Source organism: Haliotis asinina, chromosome 14 (assembly GCF_037392515.1).
Source record: "Haliotis asinina isolate JCU_RB_2024 chromosome 14, JCU_Hal_asi_v2, whole genome shotgun sequence".
Classification (NCBI taxonomy): domain Eukaryota; kingdom Metazoa; phylum Mollusca; class Gastropoda; order Lepetellida; family Haliotidae; genus Haliotis; species Haliotis asinina.
Genome location: NC_090293.1, coordinates 47,072,265 through 47,098,072, shown reverse-complemented (window position 1 = coordinate 47,098,072; position 25,808 = coordinate 47,072,265). Strand labels below are relative to the sequence as shown.

Below are 25,808 nucleotides of genomic sequence, written 5' to 3'. Positions count from 1 at the left end.
ATTTTCATTGAAAACAAACATTTGTTTTAGCTGTTGATAAACTCCCATCTGTCGACTGTCTGGACAAAGTCTGGTAACCAAGGGAATCAGTGGTCCCTGGGCTCAGCAACTCTTTCAGCAAATGACCTGACTGGAAATTACCAGTTCGCTTTTGAAGGCGTCCGAGGCGTCAGTTACCTTGGAGACATAGCCATTGATGACGTCAGCATCACAAGTGGCGCATGTTCATTACCAGGTCAGAAGCCTATGCTACAAATAAATTCTTCCTAGCTCTGGACACTCATGCCATGTAGCAATTTAGGAATTGACCATTGACAGCCATGAGTTACGTCCCTTTGATTTGCCACTATCAGAAACATTCAAATGCATTCTTGACGGAGTGGTGTTATTTCCACATATTACCAAAATTCGGTCGGCTACAATTCCTTTTTTCCCTTTTTCGACTATTGTTTATTCAAACACTTGTTGGGGAAGGTTGCTGTTGGTCACCTGTTATTATCTGATGGTGATTTTAACCACTTGCCTGTTATAAAATAGGACTCTGTTGTTCCCCGAAGTTATTCTGACAGGCTGTTATAGAACTGACTTACTCATCAAATTTACTTTCAACCAAATTCACGATCTTCTGTTATCGAACCTAGGATCCTGCAGCTTTGAGAAGGGCTACTGTTCGTGGACAAACCTGCAGGGCCAGGATGACTTTGACTGGACACTCAACTCTGGCAGTACGTCAAGTCTGTACACTGGGCCATCCTCTGACCATACTCTCGCCACCAGCGCCGGTAGGTCAAGTGATTTGACTTTCTATGTCCGCAGAATGTACCGTGTGAAGATATTATTTCATCTGCAAAACCAACATTCATCAGTGACTGTAAACTTAAAACGCTACCTGCGCACTTTGAGTACAACAGAATAATGGACATCTCGAGTTTCACCAAACCATTCAAGGTCATATTATGAAACACTGGATGTTAGATGTTTTACTAATTTGTTCTTCATATCGTTTTGTTCAGGCAAATATGACTCATGATAATTGGTCTTTGGTATAAAGGTATAAAAGTTATTAATAAGTTTGAAAACAGGTGCTCTGGAGTTCATTTGATTGTGTTCAGTATCCACTGTCAACGACTTACCACTTCATAATCTAATGACTAGAAATGTAGTAATGTAATTGAAATATTTGTCACTTACCTTCAATGTTCTTTTCTCTCCTTAGGCAAATATGCGTTTATTGAGTCATCAGCTCCTCGAAGATCTGGGGATAAAGCCTGGTTGTCCAGTACCACATTCACTGCCTCAACAAAGCGTTGCATCAGCTTCTGGTACCACATGAGCGGAAGTCAGATCGGCACACTCAACGTGTACGTCATCGTCGGCAACGTGAACACAACGGTGTGGTCCCTCAGCGGCAGCCAGGGCGACAAGTGGCTCAATGGCCAGGCACCCATAGCATCGACGACATCTTACAAAGTAAATGTGATCTTTGTATTGAAAGAACTTGTAAATGTAACATCAGGCCCTACCAATACTTAAGAACCCTTAAGACATTTGCACGTCTTCCCGTCGATATTGTTACTAATAATATTACAAGAAGCGTAAAACGGAAAAGCTTGATGTCTTTTCAATTCTCTTTAAAATAACATTTACATTTTACTTATTTCCACCCAAAACATTACGATAATCCCGAACACCAGGTGACCTTTCTCTAGCTTGTTTACGAACACATAACTGGATTCTATGTAAGTCATTATCCGATCTGCCGCTGAAGTCATAAGCCAAACGTAACGTTAGGAATACCAAACATGACGTTACACGACACAAATATCAACTGGATATTTTAACATTAATATACATTTTATCATTTGTTTCGTTTTGTCAACATTACAGGTGTACTTTGAGGGTGTATGTGGTGGCGGATATCGTGGAGACATTGCCATAGATGACATCTCGATAACACAGACAACCTGTGGAGGTAGGTTAATTATATTAACAAGTATTTTGTTAGCGGTAGGGATTTTCGTTGTGTACTAAATATAATCCTACACTGCTATGATACGATTATTAAATGCATTAAAAATAAACTAATAAAATGTCCAAACCCTTGTTTTCAGTCGTACCAGCTGCAGCTAACGTAAACGGCAACGGCACCATCGCTCCCCTGACTTTGACGACAGCCGTTCCTACCCAACCAGGTACTTTAAGAAGTACACGATTCAACTCCTGATTAATGCCGTTTTGACCAAATAAGATATACGAGATAAAAACAAATGAAAACAAAAGGTTCATGCCACTTTCTGAACTGGTTTCATTCGGCATGTACTAATTAATCAGAAGGAACAATATGGATTGTCCCTGTCAGAAATTGAACAGCATATCTTACATGTAACATCCTTTACCTCTCCAGCGACAGGCCCCTTCTTCTGCAACTTTGATACGGGGCTGTGTAGCTGGACTCAGGACAAAACGGACACGTTTGATTGGTCAAGGAACAAGGGACCAACTTCATCTGTTGGGACTGGACCCCAGAGTGACCACACTAGCGGACGTAAGTTAACGTGTCTGAAGTGAAATCCTTGAAACGTTAAGCACGTTTGGTCAGCATGCCAACAGTACATCAAAGATTTAATGACAATTCATGTTAATTCTTGAAAGCGGTCTGTCAAACAAGAGTCCGCAACCTAGAATCAAAAGACCATCAACCAGGGTCAATGTGAACTTAATCTGGTGATGAGTAAAATGCTCTGTGAAAACGTTAATGCACAGTATTAAACCTTGAGGTCTCAAGCCAAAGCCATGCATTTGAATGCCTTAGATACGCAATAATTTCACCTCAGTGCACCAAGCCATTCTTCACGTATAATCCACAAACAGTGCATAAAGGAGAATATTTGTAGGGTACAAGTCATCCTAGAAAAGTACTTTTATCCATTCGCAGGATCTCTTATAATGTACATCTGCTCCAATCAAAGGTTTATGCTCTTTAATTTAATGACTTCAGAGGGTTACTATCTCTTCATTGAGACCTCCTACCCACGAAAGCTGAACGATAAAGCTCGAATTATCAGCCCTTCGGTTGCACCCGGATCCGGTACACAATGTCTCACCATGTGGTACTACATGTACGGCGATCACGTCAACGCTCTGAACGTCTACGTCAAGACTACACCAGCACTGGGGAATCCCATCTTCACACTCAGAGGAACCAAGGGTCCCAAGTGGATTCAAGCAAGAATAAATATTCCAACCAAAGTTCGGTTCCAGGTAAATTTGGTCATGATATTGCTATTTAGCATAAAAAATACCTTCTCGCGAAGTGCTGAGAAACTCCACACCCAGGTTTCAAATAGGAAACACTGATATAGAGTAGTGAAATTTCATAGAATCGTTCAAGCCACTGATAATACGTTGATTTTTCTAAGTAATTGTTGTGTCGTTATGAACTGTTTTCTCTCCATACAATATCGACCATTTACGTACACTTTGGTTGTTTCACCGTGATATTCATGCGTGTCAATTCTGTTTGCGTGGAGATCAGTGATCATATTTCAGGCTGTGATAGAGGGCGTGGTCGGTCAAAGCTACCGAGGCGACATAGCCATCGACGACGTCAACATCAACGATGGAGACTGCTCCCAAGGTATGGTAGGAACATGATATATCCAGATCCAAGGTTACAACTGATATAACGAAAGATGGAGGTGAATAAATCAGTGAGTGAGTTTAGTTTTACGTCGCACTCTGCAACATCCCTGCCTAACATCGGCGGTCTGTAAATAATCTAGCCCGGTTTCAACAGTATGAGTATCTGTCAACTGGGATACGGTGACAAGTGTCAACCAAGCCAGCGAACCTGACCACCCGATCCCCTTAAACGCATCTTACGACAAACTAGGGTTGCTGAAGGTCAGCAGTAACCCGTATCTTCAGGGGTGGTGAACCAGTGACCATTATATCAGGCATATTGTACGCCTTACTATCAAATTCGTGATTTGTTGCAGCAACGCCCAGCCCAGGAACATCAACAGGTCTTGACTGTGACTTCGAGACTTCCTGTACATACACTCAGGACAAGACAACCGACAAGTTCGACTGGACCAGGAACTCGGGAACGACCTCCTCATATGGCACAGGTCCATCTGCAGATCACACATATGGGACTTCGAGAGGTATGCACGCGTGTGCATCATATGTATAGAGTAAGATGCCAGGCTATTTAGTGAACATTAGTCATTTGGGCCACATCCGATTCAATTGTACATTGTCACGACATATAAACATGGAAGCAAATAAGGGAACATATGAAAGTACAAGTGTTCCGTTTTCTATTTCGAGAATTTCACACACCGTTTCAATACATACCTTGTAAAGAAACATTGAAAAGAAGAAAGAAACACGTGTACTCTCAAGGGTGAGTGTGTGAGTGAGTGAGTTTAGTTTTACGCATTACTCAGCAATATTCCAAACATATATCGGCGGTCTGTAAATAATTGTGTCTGGACCAGTCAGTCCAGTGACCAACAGCATAATCATCGATCTGCGTAATTGGGACCCGATGACGTCTCAACAAAGTCAGCGAGCCTGACCACCTGATCCCGTTAGTCGCCTCTTACGACACGCATAGTCACCTTTTATGGCAAGTATGGGTCGCTGAAGGCCTATTCTACCCCGGGACCTTCACGGGTCGTACATATCAAGGGTGAGGCTAGGTTGTTCAGTGAGCATTCCAACAATGTCACAGAAACATTATTTAATCTATGGCTGTTCAACTACTGGCATATCCTCATGCCGTGACAATACCACTTGTTTTAGGTCATTACATGTTCATCGAGACCTCTGCTCCCCGAGTCATGGGGGACAACGCCCGGCTTGTGTCAGGTCCATACACTCCGGGTGGTGCCAACCAATGTCTGGAATTCTACTACCATATGTACGGATCCTCCACTGGTATTTTCCGCGTCTACTTCAGGTCCAACAACAATCTGGGCAATGCTGTATTTACAAAGCAAGGTTAGTTATGATTCATGCAGTTACGTCATAGCGTTATATTTTGTAATTTGGTGTATTGGTGACTTAACGTTTTGATATATGACGAGTAGCGTCCCTTGTCAAAATCTTAGAGGCATTAGTTTGAAATCAATTAGGGTGTCACCAAAGTCTTATATGTCAACGATCAACTTTTGGGTCCTCCTTTTACAATACCAGAAAGCCAAGTTATAAACTGAAGTGAAACATGTTCAAATGAACCTTCAAACCGACAGTCATCCTTCCTAGTTGCAACTATATGAATTCCAACAGCTTTGAGATGAATAAGCCCAGCTACAATGAAGACAGTGTGCAAGTGTGAGCATGGAGATTGTTCTTTGCAACGGTAAACTGTTCTTTTACTCACAATATCACCTTATGTCACAACTTTGAATTTCACTTTCAACTTCACCTGCTCATCTTCCATTGAACAGGTAACCAAGGCAACAGATGGATTCGAGGTCAAGTATCCATTACAGCAAACCAACCAACGTTTAACGCTGTATTCGAGGCGGTCAGAGGCAGTTCCTACAACGGCGACATCGCCCTTGACGACATATCTGTGAAAGCAGGAACCTGTGGACAGGCTCCAGGCAAGTGACAGACTGGACCACAATTAAAGACTTCACGTGTATTGATAATTATTTCGTTGTTGATAAGAAACATGTTTCTTTTGAGTTTTGCCAGAGTGTTATTTTTATTATCCTCAGGAGACTGCGACTTTGAAATCGACAAGTGCAGCTGGAGTAACATGAAGACGGATGACTTCGACTGGGTTGTGGGAAGTGGTACAACCACCAGCACATCAACAGGCCCGTCCAGTGACCACACAAAAGGCAACAGTCAAGGTAACACTTGTCTTTTCAAGTTGTCAAATTCTTATTCTTGGTTGGTCTCTCATGCATATTTACGCACATTCGTTATTTCCCCTAAAACATTACTCCTCAAAGAGCCAGTTTCCAGCACGTAAATCAAACTGATTCTACGTGAATTCTGTCGTGATCTTCGTTACTTTTAATCTTGCACGACGTTCCACAGGTAAATACCTGTTCATTGAGACCTCCGCCCCAAGACGTCCCGGAGACAAGGCGTTCCTTCAGAGCGCCATGTTCCAGCCCAGCACGGGCCAATGTATGTCCTTCTACTACCATATGTTCGGCTCCACCATCGGGACTCTTAACGTCCTTGTCCAACCACAGAACCAGAATGCAACCGTGGTCTGGTCTCTGTCTCACCAACAACAGGGCACATGGCAGCAGGGTGTTGTGCCCATACCTCAACAAGGAAACAGCTACCAGGTGCGTGTACACTAGATGACAACCTTTCAAAAGGAAACTGGTATTATAATAGGCCTAGAGCATTATTATATTATCATGTCTGACCACCCGACCCCGTTAGTTGTCTTTCCCGACAAGTATGGATTTTTGAAGACCAATATGAACCGAGATTCTTCACGGGTGCCGATACTATCCAGTATCTTGGTGGTCACGATGAACGTCAAGCCTTCGGGTTATTATGTAATGTGCTCAGGATGGCTCAAAAGTAAACATAAATTTTGTCTTTGTCCAAAGGTGTTGTTTGAGGGAATTCGCGGCTCCGGCTACACTGGCGACATTGCCATCGACGACATCACGTTCTTGACACGGAATCCTTGCCCTTTGACACCGGCGAAGGCCGCAGCGACAACGTCAGCACCGCCCACAACATCCACAGTTGCCGTTGGAACTGCTCCAGGTGCGATGTGTTGATATGTTTAACAGGACAGATTTCAAAGAAACATGGAGACTGTATGAGTCAGCTTGACGGTCTTGCTGATAAAGCGATTGCTTGTTAGAAACAGGTTTGAAACAGTAAAGGATTCAATGTTATTCTTTGTGCAGATAGACAAATACGTTACTCACTAACACTTTCCATTGCAGCCGGTTTCAACTGCAACTTCGACACCAATGCCTGCAGCTGGACCCAAGACAAAAGTGACAACTTTGACTGGACCAGACATCGTGGTAGCACATCAAGCTATGGGACAGGACCAAGCTTCGACCATACATCCAAAAGTAAGCCTTGATTTACATGAATATGAAAAACGGTCGTTTCTTCTTCAAGGCACGGGAGATGTCAAAGTCCAACATTTCGAACACAGATGAAACGAGGAAGTCTAATATTCATCCGAAAATGACGTAAAACACAAACCTTCAAAAAACGATTGCTGTTTTACCTAAAACAATTCTCAGTTAACCTTGATACATGTGTTGATAAGAGAGTCAAGGCCTTCTGTTAGAACAAGATAAGTACACATTCACACTTAAAGTGAAACATCGTTTATCTGGATGTAATGACAAGAGTCCGGAATAACAAGCTTCATGCTTTGGACACTTCTGTGCAAACCTGCTTGTATAACCTGTTCGTCGTTACATCTTTTCCAGATGGCTACTACATGTTCATCGAAACATCATCACCACGACTACCTGGCCAGAAAGCCCGTCTAATAAGTCCAACCATCAACGGTAACTACCAGATGTGTCTGGTCTTCTTCTACCACATGTACGGCCCCCACATCAACGCGCTCAACGTGTACTTCTCCAAGAATGGAACTCTCGGGACCCCCGTGTGGACTAAACAGCACACTCAGGGCAACGCCTGGAAGAAAGGGACGGTCCAGATACCCGGGGGAAGCACAACCGCATCTGTCACTAATGTAATAATTTGACGTGAATCTCATGATGTTCACTGTAAACCTTGCCTTTGGTGTATGAAGGTTGTAACTGTATTGTCTATGTAGTATCATTTTCAAAAGTAGCTTTCCTCTTTAAATAGCGTGTGCTAACTATAGATCATATGGGCAAAATGTGTAATAGAGACAGAAAATTCTGAAGTAATATTTTCTTTCCAGATCGTATTTGAAGGATTGCGAGGTGCAAGTTATTTGGGAGACATTGCAATCGACGACGTCAGTCTTGCCCCTGGATCTTGTAATCAAGGTAATTCTATCTACATATACTTCCATCATTGCTTTAGACACTTGGTGTTCGATTGGTGTTATGAAAACACAAGATGAGACAACTGTTTTGTCTCTTGTTTGTCGTTTAACGCTGCAATACTGCAGCTCTGTTGTAAATAATCGAATCTAGACGAGACGATCCAGTGACGAATATCATGAGCACCGATCGATGCAAATGGGATACGGCGACATGAGTCAACCATATCAGGGAGTCTGACTACCCGATAAAGGTCTGACTACCCGATAAAAGTCTGACTACCCGATAAACATAGTTCGAAGAAGACCAATTCAATCCTAGATCTTTGCACCGGTTTTGTTTGCAGTACATAGGTAAATGACGAATCTATGACTTGGTCCCATTGTCGACGAACGGTACTTCTATGACAAGATACGGAAGAACATCAAAGCAAATACTATGAGTAATGTTTACCTTGGATTTTACTTATTTAATTCACAAGTACATTGATAACCTCATGGTGCACAAGTCACATTCTGGTTTGTTTTAATACATTCTAGCCCCAACACAAGGGAGCATCCCCGCCTCGCCTATCGACTGTAGCTTCGAGTCACCCAGTATATGTAGCTACTACCAAGACAAGACGGACAATTTTGACTGGACGAGAAGATCCTCGGGCACATCTTCCTATGGAACTGGACCCAGCAGTGACCACACTTACGGAACACGACAAGGTCAGTAGTCGATTGGAAGGAATGATAGTTCTCCATCATATACCTCTCAATCATATACACAGTCATTGGCAATAAGGCCGTTTCACTATAGAAAACGTCTCTTCACAAGTAGCATTTCGATACACAAAATAAGAGTTTAAGAGAACTATTTTGATGTTGACATTAACACATTTTCAACAAAGGAAGTGTCTCAACATGAGCATCCTTTCATCACTAAGGTTGTATCTAAATTTAGTGACTTTTATATGCATGTATAAGAAGCAATTTAAGAGACGGAGGAGTTGAAGAACGTTTCTTTCCTCAAGGTTCCTACATGTACGTCGAGAGTTCCGCCCCTCGTCGCTATGGTGACACATCCCGTCTGTGGAGTCCTGTATTCTCGGCCCAAAATGGCCGATGTCTCACATTCTGGTACCACATGTATGGCGCCAGCATGGGAACTCTGTCAGTGTACGCTGCCCAGAACTCCTCCAGGGTCATCCTTGGGTCACCAATCTGGCACCTCTCTGGTAACCAAGGCAACACATGGAAACAGGAATATGTGCAACTTCCGAATTACAACTCCATGCACGTGAGTTGACTTGTATCTGCATGAATACAATATTTCTGCTTAATGCACCGTAGATTTTGTAACTGCACAATATTCCTGATTAGAAAACCATTGATTTGTATGACGTTATGTATCTAACAACATACAGCAGCTCAGCCATGACGCTGTTTGTCCCTTATTTAGTGTTTGACTGATTTTAAGTATTACCAGTGTAAATAGTGAACATGAACAGCGCTAGCATGCGTATAGCGCAGAAATAGTATTACCCCGGATAACTCAAGTTGCCGTGTGAGGGCGGTTAATAATCACATGACGTCTCCCACATGGTACCCATTTTCTGCCGGTTGAAGAGAAAAACTAAAACTCACATGCATAATGTGAGAACTCATACACGTTAACTAACAATGGTCATATTTTATGACTTTCAGGCTGTTTTTGAAGGTCGTATTGGCAGAAGCTACACTTCCGATGCAGCCATCGATGACGTCAAACTTCTCCAATCCTGCCCAACACCAGGTAAGAAACATCAGCTGATTATCTGATTAATGTAATGTGAAGGCCAGGCATTGAAATATAACGGTTTATGCTTCTACAAGACGATAAACGCCGCTATTGTTGAGTTTAGAAATTGTTACATTATATGAAAATGGTTTTGTTTAGGAATCTTATTAAAGGTTAAAGGAATGAGTGAGTGAGTTTAGTTTTACGCCGGACTCATCAGTATACCAGCTTTATGGCGGTGGTGTGTTGATAATCGAATCTTGACCAGTGACAATCCAGTGATCAACAGCATGAGCCTCCATCTGCGCAATTGGGAAAAAATACAGGAGCTTTACAGGACAAGAAATTGGTCATCTCAAATAACTGAAGGCGACATAGTACCATGGGATAACTCAATGACAATGGAGCTTAATGGAACCTAGATGCAGTATGCAGAGGGCACACACACACACACACACATACACACACGCGCGCGCGCGTACGCACGCACACTAACAAGATAAATACATAAACACACATACACACACATGATCATCCATAAAACATTCATCCTCGTGACACACACTCAGATACACACATACACAAACAAACATTCGCCATTCATGTTAGTGACATACAGCTGTGTTAAAATGCTTGCGTGACATAGCGTGCTGGAGAAGTGACAAGCGAAATGTCAGCTGTCATGATGCCTTCGATTATGGTGTATTTGAAGTCTTTGTGACACCTGGTATTTATCTTGTTCATATCGGCAAGCAGGCATTGCTTCCTCTGAAGACACCCCAATAGAAAATACATTTTCTTAAAGAGTAAATGATTGAGTAATTGTTGTTTAAGCCTCACTCTGTAACCTGGACCTGACAATCTAGTGATCAGTATCATGAGGAAATGAAGGATCAACGACAATTTATATAGAGTTCGCAGTCTGGTATGATGGGCGATTATGTTCACCACTAAGTAACAGTCCATCCAAGAAAACACATATGGAGTTACTGAAAGTGGACACAATATAGCAGTTACACTGAATATGTTCTGCATTGCCCTGTGTTTGTCAGATTCATTGTACTACATTTACATTCACTCTGTGTTGCAAAATGAATTCAGTTCTAAACATGATAACACAGTCGTGTACTATTTATTTGAACAGGCGATTGTAACTTTGAAAGCAACACCTGCGGGTGGTCCAATTCTCGCACTGACCAGTTTGATTGGGTGAGACTGACAGGCCAAAATACCAAGTATGGCACTCTCCCCACAGTAGGAGACCACACCTTCGGCACATCCAAAAACGGTGAGTAGTTTTGATGGATTTTGTATAGATGATTCATCAATGAATCTGTAAGAAATTCAATGTAATATAAATATGTCTTGTACAATTGACTGGTACAACAGCTTTCTGGACCATACCAACCAGTGACTGATATTTTAAACAGTTCTCAAATTGCCTTCATACGAAATCATTGCGTTAGGCTTAAAAATTTGATACCACAGTCTACGTGAACTGTAATAGGTAATATGACCATCTACTTTGTAAAGGGGTGGGTCAAAAGTTGGCAAATGATTGTTAAATGCCTGATTACATTGATTGGCAAATACGAGGATGATCGACCTTCACAGGGTCCTACATGTACATCGGCGACGGTAGCAGCGTAGCCGCCAAGTCCACGGCTGACTTTGTGTCTCAATCCATGAGTCCTACTGGCGACACCGGACGATGCATCAACTTCTGGTTCATGCAGATAGGCAATTCATTCGGTTCCATCACTATGTACATAGTGCAGGTAGGTAGCTCGCATGTTTAGCCACTACTGTCTTAAAGCGGATGCGTGTAATTGAAATATTCTGCCTGCTGGAATACATTCATTTCTTGATTCTCCATTGACTTTCTTGGCTCTGTCTTGTATGTGTAGACACCACACGTGTTTCTATCTGCTCATTATTGTTCGACGAGGCTTGTGACGACAATAACGTTGTCTTGTATTAGCAAGCACACATGAAGAACGCTTGAGTCCTGTGGTTGAAATGTTAGCTTGTTTCGCCAGGGAACAAGATCTAAATCCTCAAATGGAATTTATGGAACCCATCGCTGGTACACCCGCTGTGTGCTTGCTTAGGATACGTGAAACCCACCCCACTCAATCTTCCATTTACAGAACTCAACCCGAGTTCCTATCTGGTACATGGACGGGGCTCAAGGAACTAGTGCATCGGCATGGAAGAACGGCCAAGCCTCCTTCACCAGCACCCAAACGTATAGTGTCGTGTTCTCTGTAGTACGTCTTGGAGGAGCCCACGGCTACATTACCCTTGACGACATCACCTTCAAACCAGGGAAATGTGCATGTACGTACTTCCTCTTTTACAAGTGTATTCGGATTCAAGATACGAACTGGTTGCTTGTACGAATTTGATTTTTAAATATGGTTATTGGGTTGTAGGAAACAGTTCCGGGCTCCACGTGATCCTTGCCCAACCACCTCCCACTTACTATCCTTTGCTTTTTGTTTTGGTGAATCTTACTTTTTATATTTTAGTCTTGCCTGCACTGGCAGCAACAGGATCATCAGTCGCTCCATTGTCCACGTTGTCGTCTACACCAACACCACCAACCGCAGGTAGCATCAACATCTGAATCTGCTTTTGAATGATAAACATATTATTATTACATCATAATTAAGTAAACTGGTTACAAAGTAATCAAGAGTTTTGCCAACCCTCCAGTACATTGTGAAGAGGTAGTTGATTGATTTTGTAGCGGAAGCTACAATGCATAAACTTGGGCGTTTGCAGATTGTAATGTGATTGCTAAATACTGAATGAAACTAGTGAAGTCAGTCCCAATATGGGTTCCTTGTAACTGTTGGATTAGGTGACTTGTGGATCCAACTCATGGACAGAGAGAATCATTAATAGAGTCCAGAGTCAATGTCAGAATTATTTTACCACTACATTAGACCAATACACAACAAGAGCGAGATGTTTCCCTGCTACTGGAACGGGATAATCACATGGACTGGACCAGAACACGAACCACCATTTTCCAGTAATCGTTCAGGTTGTGTACATCTGTACATCATTCTATTGCAGCCCCATCACCTTATGACTGTAACTTTGAGACCGGACTCTGCAGCTGGACACAAGCAAAGGACGACCAGTTTGACTGGACCCGCAACAAGGGCAGCACATCTAGCGGCTATACTGGACCATCTGTTGACCACACCACAGGGACAGCATCTGGGTACTACATCTATATCGAAACATCCTCGCCAAGGGTCTACAATGACAAAGCCAGATTGGTCAGCCCAGTTGTGAAGGACACAACGCCCAAATGCCTCCACTTCTGGTACCACATGTACGGCCCGGACGTGAACACTCTCAATGTTTACATCATGTCTGGAGGAAACCTTGGAAGCCCCGAGTGGACCAAACAAGGAACAGTTGGGAACAAATGGATGGAAATGGATATCGACATCTCGACAAACTCCTCCTATCAGATAGTGTTTGAAGGTGTTCGAGGGACAAGCTACTCAGGAGACATTGCCGTAGACGATATCAGTCTTACAAGTGGATTGTGTGGTGAGTAATTTTATATTTTACGCTATCACGCTTCTGTAGGCGAACCGACTTCATCCTGATCGTTTCCTTTAAAGAACAGGATGGCTGTTGTGTGTGAATGTCGTTGATGCTAAGTACAATCGGTACAATGCGACTTTTAAACTTAATCCTTTACACAGCTCTTATAAACTAAAAGTATGGAAAACAGCACCAGAAGGTAGAAAAGGGTCGGGGTGCCCCAAACTGTAATTAAAAGCGATGGAATACAATTAATGATTACCATCCTAAATATTCAGTAAAATACAATAACGTCGCAGTGCAAGTGGGGGAGCTTCACCATCTTGTATTGCATGATTCCACAGAAACTCTTAGTGAGAATAGATACATGTCTTTGAAGGTTGGGACTATTTACGAGAGGGTTACTGTATTTCAGGTTCCCTCCACACGTGTGGATTTGAAGATCCAAATATCTGCGGTTATCAACAGGATCCACGTGACGACTTCGACTGGACACGTACTCATGGTCGGACAGGTTCCTTTGACACTGGACCCACAGATGACCACACCTACGGAACAATATCTGGTACGAACAAGCTCTTTGTTATTCATCCTAAGGAGGAATTTAAGTTCCTTATGAAGAGATGCGAATACTCACCTGTGCTAGATGCTTTGAGTCAGATGTGTGAATGTAGACGATGGTCAAGGTAACATTTAGGTGAAAGAAAGTAAATCTACAGATTCCTTCTCCACTAGAATCAATGGGAATGCTCTGTTCTATTGAACTGAGTGAGAAAGTTGAGTTTTACACCGCACCAGGCTCTAGTCAGGCTATATGGAAGCGGTTTATAAACAGATTGTCGTCGTGTCTGGAAGAGAATATCTAGTGATTCACAGCATGAGCATCAGTCTAAACAAATGGAATACGATGACATGTGTTTGACTACCGGATCCAGGTAGTCACCTCCTACGACAAACATGGCATGCTGAGGACCAATTCAATATGCAATGCACATAGACGTAATTGTGCACACAATTAAGAATACAAATCAGATGGATTGCAGACGCTACCATTGTAGCCTGTTAATTTATGTATGATGAGTTCATCAATGCTTACACTTTGTACAGGGCATTACATGTACACGGAAGCTTCTGGCAAAAGCCAAGGACAAAAAGCAAGAATTATCTCCACTGTCCAAAAAGCCACCAACGGTGCCTGTCTGACCTTCTGGTACCATATGTGGGGCAAGGCTACTGGTACCCTCAACATCTATGCTAAAGTCGGCGATCAGTTCGGGGGAGCAATATGGACGAAGTCAGGTAACCAAGGCAATCTCTGGTTACAAGGAAGGGCAACTGTCAAGGCTCAAGGAAGCTGGGAGGTAGGACTATTTGTGTATTAATGGCATTTTCGTGAATGAATTGTGCTTAACACCCTTAGAGAGATGGTGAGCGAGTGTAGTTCTAAGCATGTATTCCTGCAATGTCTCGTGGCATTTGACAAGGAAATGCATTCCACACAATGTACCCATGTAAGATATCAAAACCCGGATCTTCGGCATGAGCAAGCGCTTTGAATACGGTTCGGGGAACAGTTCGAAATTGATGAATATATTGGTCACTGAAACGTTTAAGGCGGAGCCCATTTATTTGTCCGAGACGTACAAGTCGCATTGCAGAGTTACTACCCCTTGATGAGTCAGGAAACTATCAACATGTTTCAGAATCCAAAATTCACCCTTTTGTCTATCTTGACGTACAAAAGAAATTGTTAAATGTCGCCTTTGATATCAATGATTACTGGTTCAATTCAGAGGAAGGGAATATGACATGTGTAACTTCTGGATTTCCTCCCACATTAAGCAGGCATACTTTGGTGATATTAAATTACTGTAGTTCACCAAGTTTGTGTGTTGAATTCTTAAGATTCTGTACATGTGAAGAAGTTTAAATGTGAAGCTAATCAATGAGGTCACGTCACAAATCGTTTCTTTCAGGCTGTGTTTGAGGGTATCATGGGCAGCGACTACACCGGTGACATCGGCCTCGACGACGTCCTCATCATCGATGGCGCTTGTGGATCTCCAGGAGACTGTAACTTTGAGAAGGGCAAATGTATGTGGAAGAACATCGGAGGAGATGACTTTGACTGGATCTCTGGATCCGGAAGAACTATAAGTTCTTTCACAGGACCAGTCTCTGACCACACCACAGGTGGTGCCACAGGTGAATATTCCATATGCTGGGAATTAATTTCGATGAATTAGTTTCGATGTTTAGGTAAGATGGGAACTTGGGGAGAGGAAAATCACTTTACACTGAAACTTAATACATTGCAGGAACCTACATGTTCATCGAGACATCTGCTCCTCGTGTCCAAGGCGACAGGGCGTGGTTTCAGAGCCCGATTCTCCCTCCCTTCACCACGACTCACTGCATGAGCTTCTGGTACAACATGTACGGCAGCTCAATTGGTAAGATAACGAAAGCAACAATGAGGAGACACATGGTGACTAATATATACATACGTATGGTATTATGGAATTAGGATTATTTGATTCATAATCCTTTGCTAATGCCCTAATAAGGAAAATGTTCATTAACTTACATTGTCAATATCATAGAAAACATTCCCGATAAGAAGAATATTCCAGTTATAACTGTATGACAGAAATCCAATACCTTAAAAAAATATTTCAGTATCCTTATCAACAAAGCATCGTTAAAGTTTCCTCATAAATAACTTCAAACAAATAAATAGATAAATTGTAGCAGAGCGAGCTGTAGACGGTTCGTAATGGCCAAAACATCAAGTATCTATTTCAGTTTTCTTTCAAAATACGTACACGTGTACTCAAGGTTCTCGCAAATATCAGTCTAATGATAATGTGTTTTGAATATAATGTCATAAAAAATTTTGGCACCTAATGCGATGGCGGTTCACGTATTTATATACACAGGTACCCTGAACGTGTATATTGACGACCAGGCCAACACAACACACACGTGGGTCTGGGGGCAGAGTGGAAACAAGGGTCAGGCTTGGCTTCAGGGACAACTTCCAGTACCAGCTCAAAAGACTGGGTTCATGGTAAGACCAACGATGGTGCCTTAACAGATAGCCATACCCAATGATCATTGTCTTCTTGGTAACATCAATAACGCCACCTTGGTGTTTAAACGGACTTGAGCAGTGTGTTTAAAAAGATGTCCATACCAGTTAATAAACTTCATAGTCAGATCGGCATTGTCAAAAAACGGTTTAACTTTGAACGGTTGTTGGGTTGAGGTTTGGAACCAGAATCAAGAACATAGATATACATGCACATCCGTCAGGCATGTATTTATTTCGGCACCGTTTTCCGACAAGTTTAAACATTTATACTTGGGCACATATTTGATATCATGGACATTGGTGGCAGAAAGGGGGATTAAGAACGTGATTTTTCTAGGAACTAAAAAATGTTTTTCACGGGACAACACATGCGATAGATTAATGAACATGCTGATTAGTAGTACTGCTAGAATGTTTACTAGTGTCCTAACTCATACGCATTCATTACAGATGCGGTTCGAAGGCGTGCGAGGTTCTAACTACTTGGGAGATATTGCCATTGATGATATCACTTTCACCCCTTCGGCTTGTGGATGTGAGTTTTAAGAACTAGTCAAATGCTATCAAATGGACACTAATTACACTGGACATCAGCTGGTATCATCACAAATTTTCGGCTGTTACAACACTGAATTGTATTTCATCCAAACTGTTACACATCATTCTTTCATTGTAGATCGTCCCACAACGGCAGACCCGTCAAAGATTCCATCGACCACAGTTCACTTGACAAGTCCAACACCTAGCACATTTGGTAAGAATAACTCATGGAATCAAACAACCATTTGTGTTGTCAGGACCAGTAATTACTGCTCTCCTGATTACTAGCAAGTAATACAATACAGAATACTTATAATATACAAAGTTGTATATTCATGGTAGTCTCCAAAGCATTTCATACCGAAATGTACAGCGGAGAGTCCATAGGACGTATTCCCGCTGTATGAGAAGCTCATCCTAGTGCATACTGAATGGACCCATGAAGATCAGATTGTATTTATCTTCATCGACTCATGCTTGTATGAGACGACTAGTATTTTCGTTCGTGCATGAGATTACACCCCAGTTGATTACACTGATGCTTGTGATATCAATCACAGGGTTGTCTTGTATATGATTTTTAAACCGTGTACATTTAACACCGGTTTAACATTTCAGTTTCACAGTCCAAGTATGACTGTGACTTTGAGACCAACCTGTGCTCCTGGACCCAAGCCACGGACGACCAGTTTGACTGGACTAGAACCCAGGGTCCAACCGGCAGCTATAGTACTGGCCCCACCGTTGACCACACCAAAGGAACGAGTAAGTGAAGTGATGAGAATGAGTGAATGAGAGAATGAGTGAGTACATCGGGCCCTACTCTCCTTAGCAATACGTTTGTCCAAATCTCGGCTTTACAAGTTGAAAGACTCAAACCCAGAATTTTGTCGAGGTAACTGAATGCATATTGTTTTCACACTGAATTTCAATCCATAGGATGTGCAAAGATATATGAAGTATGATGATGTCAAGTTTGTTGAACTTTAAAATTTCATGAAGGTGATCCTTATTTGTGATGAAAAATACCATTTGGAAAATGCAATAATCTCGTGTCTTCGCGTACTGACAGTTCTATATAGGCATTTTGTTTAATAACGTAGACTGATTCAGTTATGTTGATTTCCTAAAAGGGAACGGTTGGTACATGTACATTGAAACATCGGCTCCTCGTATCGAGAATGACACAGCACGACTCGTCTCTGCCCAGCTGTCAACTAATCAGGCCTATTGTCTTCAGTTCTGGCACCACATGTATGGACCTCACATCAACAGACTCACGGTCTACCTACGGGTTAGTTTTTGCCATTGTCATTGTAATAATCTCATTTTGTGAATCAGTTTTGTGAAGTACTGTACTTTGCCGAATATATGTAATACCAAAGGTAATATGAAGGTTTCTGAAGGCCATGAATCATTTTTAGCATTTACATCCTGCAGATTAATTCTTTTCCGCAGTTGGGGTCTGTTTCTTTGGATGATAGCTTTTTGTTTTGTTTTTTAAAAATATCTTAAAGTAGTATTTTTAAAACGTGGTACAATTGTGTTATGTTATGTTAAAGTTCATCAATGATTTTGCTCTTGAGCATGTTTACTGTACTTCATTTCAGCATGGATCAACTTTGGGTAATCCAATATGGTCCAAAATGAAGTCCCAAGGCAACAAATGGATCTTTGGACAAATTCAGATTGCAAAACAAACGTCATCAGTGAACATCGTGATCGAGGGTGTCCGAGGTCCCAGCTATGCCGGTGACATTGGTCTGGATGACATCAAGGTCATCACGGGCACGTGTCCATCGCAAGGTCAGAAAATAAAGACTCATTTTCACATACTGTTGTAACAGTAGGTAGTGAGATGAACGTCTCGCCATTTCGGTTTGTTTAAATGACACCTAACAAGGTTTAAGTTAGCATGGCAAAAGTCTTGCAGAGGGTTCTTCAGTATACCATATGCCATGGCCATGTTATGAAGTCAAAGGTTCTTGACTCGTCATTTCTAACGTCACCAACGATCCTTGTGTCTCCACTTTCAGACGGACTGAACTGCACGTTTGAGCCGGCAGATTTGTGTGGCTGGACACAGGACAAAACAGACACATTTGATTGGTCACAGGCTGGTGGCAGGACAGGGTCATTTGGTACAGGTCCAAACAGCGATCACACGCTCGGAACTATATCTGGTAAACAGAAAGATAGGGTTGATTAAAATGGTAGCAGTAATAGAACTATATAAAGAACATCTGACAGGAAACGAAAAATATTTATCTAGTATAAATGAATTTAAAATGTTTTTTCCAGAGAAGGTGCTGTTCTTGATGATGGTGTTACTCTGTAGGACAGTCATATGTACCTTGACAAAGTGTGGAGTATTCTACCGAGAGACATTAACATCTGTTTGGTCATTTTATAGGCAAGTACATGTACATCGAGACGAGCGCTCCACGGAAACAAGGCGATATCGCACGTCTTATTAGTCCAGCGATCAACACACTGGCACCTCAGTGCCTGTCTTTCTACTACAACATGTACGGACACAACATCGGCATGCTCCAAATCTTTACCAGGACATCAGGCGTCCTGTCGACCCCAATCTGGTACAAGTCACTGAACCAGGGCAACTCCTGGATCCCTGGACAGGTCACAATAAGTGGTTCACAACCCTACCAGGTGAGAGAGCGAGGATATTCGCTATTTGAACGTGTAATAAGTCTTTTTAACAGTGATCATGCTGTTACTGGACTCATTTATTTACCTCCATACGTTGCACGCGAGATTACTCTATTTGGTATTTTGTTTCAGGTTGTATTTCAAGGTGTTGTTGGAAATGGCTACGAGGGAGACATTGCAATCGACGACGTCAGTGTAGCTGTTGGCGCTTGTCAGATGCCAGGTGGGATATTTTAACACTGACGTAGACTTACAAATAACAAACGGGTTGGGCCAACAGTAGCGGGTATAAACTTTCCGAGTCCTCCTTGGATTCGAACAACAGACCTGATCCGAAGTCGGACGCCTTGTCCACATGACCAAGGAGGTTAACCCCGTCAGCAAGCTGACAATGTAAGGATGTCATGGGTGGGATGACGCAACACCCTGCTACACTGTGCTCACTAAACGCATCAGGACATTAACATACCACTGCGAATACAGCATGCAGACAGTGTTATTTTTTATTGCAGGTTAGATTTTGCATGTGTCGTATTGGCCACACATGAAACCTATGCAATATGTCATGTTTCCTTTTCACTCTAAAGGGAACTGTGACTTTGAACGTGGACTCTGTACTTGGCGAAATCTTCATGGTGTGGACCAGTTTGACTGGATCATCGGCCGCGGATCCACCTCAAGTGTATACACTGGACCAAGCTTCGACCACACAGTTGGAACATCTGCAGGTACAGATTTGTTTCACTGATATATTTTTCCATGTACACGTAATACCCTGAGTCATTTTCACGGCTACCAACCCAACCAACTAAATGCCATTACGTCTTCATTGCCTGCCTCCTCCACTCACTATAACTCTCCTCTTCTTGTTCCAGGCCAATACATCTTCATTGAGTCTTCAGGTCGGAGTGCAGGTGACACAGCACTGCTGATAAGTCGCCTCTTCCAGCCGACAGACGGGATGTGTATGAGTTTCTGGTTCCACATGTACGGTGCCGACACTGGCACACTGAAGGTCAACCTCAAGGGTCCCAACACTACTACAACCATCTGGACACTGTCCGGTGACAGAGGAGATGTCTGGACACAGGGTCGGGTCAAGATCTACTACAAGAGCCCCTTTAATGTAAGTCACATGTTTTGGGGTATTTTTAGTTTGTTTTGTTTTGTTTTGTTTTGAAGTAAATGCCCCCAATATTCACGCTGTATATTTTGTGGTAACTGCATTCCAGCCTGACACTTCTTGTTGGTATTATGTTATATGTATACAGGTCTCCACATGTGATCGTATACAATGCACTGGATACAAACCGTCTGTCTTTGCTGTATAGTCCAGATTTTTAATCATCTAAATCTGTTTCAGAGATCTATTCAATATTTTTACGTTATTACAAAATATTTATTAACCGCAACAAAGTGAATTGGCAGTTTTATTGAATCTTGTTATGCAAAGGACATGCCCTTAATGGGAAACGCAGCGTTTGACAAGTGGTTTACTTATTGGAGGCTTTACGATTACTTTCAAAATTGCTCTTAGTGTATTGTGTCTGAAATTAACATTGACACTTCGTGAGACGACAAAGGCGACAAACGGAATCAGGTGGTCAGACTCACTGAATTGGTTGACACACCATTCCAACTGCGAAGTTCGATGTATGTCACTGGATTGTGTACATATATTTCTTGTTTAAAAAGACTTGTTGAAAAACAGTATAGTCGTATAGCTGGAATGCTGCTGAGTGCAGCTTTAGACAACAAACAAACCAACCAATCAACACTTGTCACGTCATGCTAGCAAAACAGCAATACTTAGCAATATTCAGCAACAATCTCAGGACACCCTTCTAAAGTCTAATTTGTATGTTTTGAAACCAGATGGAATTCGTAGCAGTACGAGGAAAGGGATACAAGAGCGATATCGCCATCGATGATATTGTATTCACAGATGCATCTTGTCAAAGTGAGTGTTATACATCTGCTTATAATACATCCCTATGTGTATCTAACGCTTGCTTCATCAGTCAGAAGTTAAACTGTATCCATGTGTTTATGGGGAAGCAGGGTTCGTGTCTGTTTACCCCTCAATAAAAGATCCACGAATCAATTCGCCCAAAACACCGACAATGTAAGATAAAGATTTATTTGTTTGAAGACTACGAACGAATATATTTTTCAGTCCTTCCATTCGAGGCCAGCCCTTCTGGTGCCACGCTGCCTCCGATAGCAACATCGCCATCGGCCCCGACGACAACGCCAGGTGAGGGACGTCAACATCTATTCCTGCATTATTTGTATACACCATCACACTGATTTGTTCAATGTTGATTATGCTGCGCGTTGATGAAAGCGATATATAATACCGTATGTTAGCCATACATGACGGAAAAGCAGTTGTTCCGTTGATCCTCTCTGAAAAGTCTTGGTAAGTGTTACATTTCTTCTCTGCCAGAAAATGTATGGGGACAGGAGACGTTTTACGTATATCGAAGATCTGTGTTTGACCTACCATTGTTATGTTGTCAACATCTGATCACATGCCCGTATAAAAGCCACAGGGATAATTTCTATATGTTTTATAAATGACTTGTCGGATTCCGCATAATAACGAATTATTTGCGAAAATGTGAGTGAATTTTTACGCCGCTTTTAGTAGTATCCCAGCAACGTCATAGAGGGAAACCGGAAATGGGCTTCAGACATTTTGCCCATGTGGATGATGATTCTGAAAATAAACAAAAATATTAAGTCATTATCACACTGAATTTATCACAACAACCACAAAGAGTTAATAAATGACGTGACAATGTCTTACAGTTCCATCCGCCAACAGCTGTAACTTCGAGACGAGCCTCTGCACGTGGTACCAAGCTACGGATGACCAGTTCAACTGGGCACGAGCTACTGGACCAACTGCCGCCATTGGAGCTGCACCTGCTACTGACCACACCACAGGAACAGGTAACACGTGACATTCCGGAAGTTCTTCCACAACAAACGAATATACTCTTTCTGAAAAATGCATGTGCCATGAGACAGGAGATATCTTGGTATATGTTCAAACTAAAATGGAAAAATAGCCTTTGGATCTTATTGTATACTCCATAAATAAGTAGGACAGCTTCATTTTGAATTTACGATTGAAACAATTGGGAGATATATCGAAGTCAATCAATGTTGATAGAGGCGAAGGCAAATCAACAAAACTAAGACATTACTATTTGTGGCTATTGATGACTTCTGTTGGGACATATTTCCTCCCATTTGTGAAATGCTTACCCACTCGAATGTTGTCCCCACATGAATGTTGAGATCGGAAAAATAAATTTGTAAATGTAAATAGCCTTCAGCTCCTTCAACTGACATAAAAAATGTCGGATTATTATAACAAAGTGGTGCACAACATTATTTGTCTCAAAACAAAAATAGCGTTTTGTCAAATAAGCATATTAGCTGCTGAATGTAGTACAACAAGTGGGTTTGTTTATTCCAGCAAGCGGACATTTCATTTACATCGTGAATTCTTTTCCACGAGCAATAAACGACTCCGCCCGACTGTTGTCGCAAAACCTGTCTGCTACTTCCGGTTCATGTTTCCGTATGTGGTACTATATGTACGGCCCTCAAGTCACCGGCCTCAGTGTCTACACAGTCGTCGGAGGTAAAAGGACACAAATATGGACCAAATCTGGAACCCAGGGCAACAGCTGGAAACAGGCTGTCGTTGACATCTCAAATCCACAAGTATTCCAGGTTCGAATCCTTTCTGTGGTAGATTGTCCGATAGGGTAGCCCAGTGGGTCTTCGGACAGAACACTTTAATCACTGGGCTGTTCCACCACCACTAAACACTTTCAGGATACGGTGATATACGTTTTTTGTTATTATTGATGGAGGCGAAAGTTGATTATGATGGCATACGTGAACGTCTTGAATCTGGTTGCAGTGAAGTGAAAAAGAAAACAGGTTCAATTCTTATGGGTACAGTGTGTGAAGCCCATTTAAGATGTCTCCACGCCGTGGTATTGATGGAATATTGCTGAAATGGGTGTGAAACCCAACTCACTCACTCAATGCAGCGTCAAGAATGATTCTGGACGCTTTAGAGAAAAAAATGCCAAGAACATGCAAGTTATCGACTTTTGCTGCAGCATGAATAATTTTATTGATGGCCCAGGGACTAGTACCACATAGAGATGCGTCATACTCCTGTCACAGCATTATCAAATTGTAACGTTTTATTGCAGATTGCAGTTGAGGGGATGCGTGGTGTACATTTTGCTGGAGCCATTGCTGTTGACGACATCAACTACTCCAACTACCCATGTCCTTCATCAACAAGTAAGCCTACTGTTCATGACAATGATAGTGATAGTTATTTGTTTATGTACGGAGACAACATTATAGGCCAAGGTACATGCGTTCTTTCTTGACTGATTTTGAAAAGCTGGATTCATTTCCATTCGACTTAGGAGGAACGATGTTTTGAAAACATAGCATTCTTTTACGTATCTCTTACTCGTGAAGACCCGGGTTCCTCATTAACCCATGCCTGACGTAAGAGGCAACTAACGGGATTGGGTGGTCAGGCTCGCTGGCTTGGTTGACAAATGTCATCGTATCTCAGTTACTTAGATCGACGCTCGTGCTGTTGATCACTGGACTGTCTGGTCCAGGTTCAGTTGTTTAGAACCCGCCGCAACAGAGATGGGATATTGCTGAGTGTGGCGTAAAACCCTGTCACTCACATCACATGTCATAGATATGTAGAGAGTTGTGTCGCTTGTATTTACCTTTTCAGTAAGGTAACTGCTAGACCATTCCAGCTTTGAGACTATATTTGAAAGACAAGTTGTTTTCTTTTCCAGTTGCCGACTGTGACTTCGAGGATATCCACCTGTGCGGCTTCCACCAGACCAGGACAGGGGACAAGTTTGACTGGACGTGGACGACACAGAGGACATCCAGTTTCAATACTGGACCCAACGCCGACCACACTTACGGAACCAACAGAGGTTATTATGATGTATTTTCTATAAACTGTTACGTCCAGCAGATACATCGGTAACCATTTTCGGAGTTGCTTCCCTTGGTAGTGCCAGAATTTGATGATCATTCATACAAACCCAGATTCACAAATGATCGTGATTCGTGGCTTGTTGGCATTCTTCACCAAAGTGAACAAATCTGATACCTGCAGTGCATGCGGCTGAAAGACATTCATATATCATGCAATAAAGTGAAATACTCCAAAGCGGTTAAACATATTCATTCAGTCACACTCTCCTTTGCCATCCTCTTGCAATATACATTTTCGGTAAAAAAATACGTGTGAAATGAACACGTGTTCTTACGTCAGCCAACTTCAGGATTGACCATACGCCTTAACGTCTTCTTGACCCCTCAACATTAAATATTAATGATCCAGATGTGCAGTTTTCATCCTGGTAATCTAATGTGTTGCACATCAGCTTTTGAAAATTGACCACTGAATATTTCTTTTGGATTCATGTATTGCGTTTGTGTTTGATAAGAGACAACCCATTTTAGATGCGCTCTCAGGACGTTGAGTGTAAGTCCTTTATTCTGATCGGTTTTCTGATTACCGTATTATCAGTTATACCAATACTAGAAATTTTGAGTTGGTAATGATTCTACCAGTTGTGTTTGGCTATGTATGCTAAGGCTCTAACAGCGCTCATTACCCATCATTACCACAGGCCATTATCTGTACACGGAAGCAAGCGCTCCTCGTCGGCCAGGCGACAACGCCTTACTTATAAGCCCTGTCTTCCCACCAAGCCTCGGGGAGTGTCTTCAGTTCTACTACCACATGTACGGTTCAACAATGGGCACCATGAATGTGTACAAACAGCCCGTAACTGGTCCAAGGATAAAGATCTGGAGCCAATCTGGTAACCAAGGCAACAAGTGGCAGATCTCCCAGGTGTCTTTGGCAAGCAGCACCAACTTCACCCTTGTATTTGAAGGCATCATTGGCAGCAGCTACTACAGCGACATGGCCATCGACGACGTCAGCATCAAGAACGGTCGCTGTGCCCTACCAGGTACGTAGACCGTGAATTACAGTGTCTAGACGTTATTAGCATGGAGGGTTAAATTACCAAAAGCTTCGCTCTTGTGATACTGTCCAAACTTAATGAGCCAGTTTAGTT

The 25,808-nt window shown here is 42.2% G+C and overlaps 1 protein-coding gene across 1 annotated transcript in view; it reads left to right on the top strand.

The window, feature by feature from the left end:
* LOC137260842 (MAM and LDL-receptor class A domain-containing protein 2-like) overlaps positions 1 to 25,808 on the top strand; it is a 117,465-nt gene that overhangs the window by 29,599 nt on the left and 62,058 nt on the right. Inside the window, exons 45-89 of the mRNA XM_067798401.1 lie at positions 31 to 235; positions 642 to 782; positions 1,217 to 1,470; positions 1,888 to 1,972; positions 2,112 to 2,192; positions 2,405 to 2,545; positions 2,999 to 3,261; positions 3,550 to 3,637; positions 3,999 to 4,166; positions 4,810 to 5,007; positions 5,457 to 5,615; positions 5,733 to 5,870; positions 6,061 to 6,320; positions 6,594 to 6,756; positions 6,942 to 7,076; positions 7,446 to 7,717; positions 7,913 to 8,000; positions 8,537 to 8,710; positions 9,016 to 9,281; positions 9,689 to 9,776; positions 10,906 to 11,049; positions 11,376 to 11,539; positions 11,912 to 12,101; positions 12,293 to 12,373; positions 12,846 to 13,334; positions 13,747 to 13,896; positions 14,439 to 14,692; positions 15,308 to 15,536; positions 15,650 to 15,784; positions 17,102 to 17,179; positions 17,584 to 17,730; positions 18,099 to 18,259; positions 18,576 to 18,771; positions 19,002 to 19,148; positions 19,379 to 19,635; positions 19,768 to 19,858; positions 20,223 to 20,363; positions 20,511 to 20,761; positions 21,511 to 21,595; positions 21,812 to 21,892; positions 22,450 to 22,593; positions 23,126 to 23,376; positions 23,880 to 23,973; positions 24,501 to 24,647; positions 25,353 to 25,700. Coding sequence (XP_067654502.1) covers positions 31 to 235; positions 642 to 782; positions 1,217 to 1,470; positions 1,888 to 1,972; positions 2,112 to 2,192; positions 2,405 to 2,545; positions 2,999 to 3,261; positions 3,550 to 3,637; positions 3,999 to 4,166; positions 4,810 to 5,007; positions 5,457 to 5,615; positions 5,733 to 5,870; positions 6,061 to 6,320; positions 6,594 to 6,756; positions 6,942 to 7,076; positions 7,446 to 7,717; positions 7,913 to 8,000; positions 8,537 to 8,710; positions 9,016 to 9,281; positions 9,689 to 9,776; positions 10,906 to 11,049; positions 11,376 to 11,539; positions 11,912 to 12,101; positions 12,293 to 12,373; positions 12,846 to 13,334; positions 13,747 to 13,896; positions 14,439 to 14,692; positions 15,308 to 15,536; positions 15,650 to 15,784; positions 17,102 to 17,179; positions 17,584 to 17,730; positions 18,099 to 18,259; positions 18,576 to 18,771; positions 19,002 to 19,148; positions 19,379 to 19,635; positions 19,768 to 19,858; positions 20,223 to 20,363; positions 20,511 to 20,761; positions 21,511 to 21,595; positions 21,812 to 21,892; positions 22,450 to 22,593; positions 23,126 to 23,376; positions 23,880 to 23,973; positions 24,501 to 24,647; positions 25,353 to 25,700 — 7,822 coding nt within the window. The remainder of the gene's footprint in view (positions 1 to 30; positions 236 to 641; positions 783 to 1,216; positions 1,471 to 1,887; positions 1,973 to 2,111; positions 2,193 to 2,404; positions 2,546 to 2,998; positions 3,262 to 3,549; positions 3,638 to 3,998; positions 4,167 to 4,809; positions 5,008 to 5,456; positions 5,616 to 5,732; positions 5,871 to 6,060; positions 6,321 to 6,593; positions 6,757 to 6,941; positions 7,077 to 7,445; positions 7,718 to 7,912; positions 8,001 to 8,536; positions 8,711 to 9,015; positions 9,282 to 9,688; positions 9,777 to 10,905; positions 11,050 to 11,375; positions 11,540 to 11,911; positions 12,102 to 12,292; positions 12,374 to 12,845; positions 13,335 to 13,746; positions 13,897 to 14,438; positions 14,693 to 15,307; positions 15,537 to 15,649; positions 15,785 to 17,101; positions 17,180 to 17,583; positions 17,731 to 18,098; positions 18,260 to 18,575; positions 18,772 to 19,001; positions 19,149 to 19,378; positions 19,636 to 19,767; positions 19,859 to 20,222; positions 20,364 to 20,510; positions 20,762 to 21,510; positions 21,596 to 21,811; positions 21,893 to 22,449; positions 22,594 to 23,125; positions 23,377 to 23,879; positions 23,974 to 24,500; positions 24,648 to 25,352; positions 25,701 to 25,808) is intronic.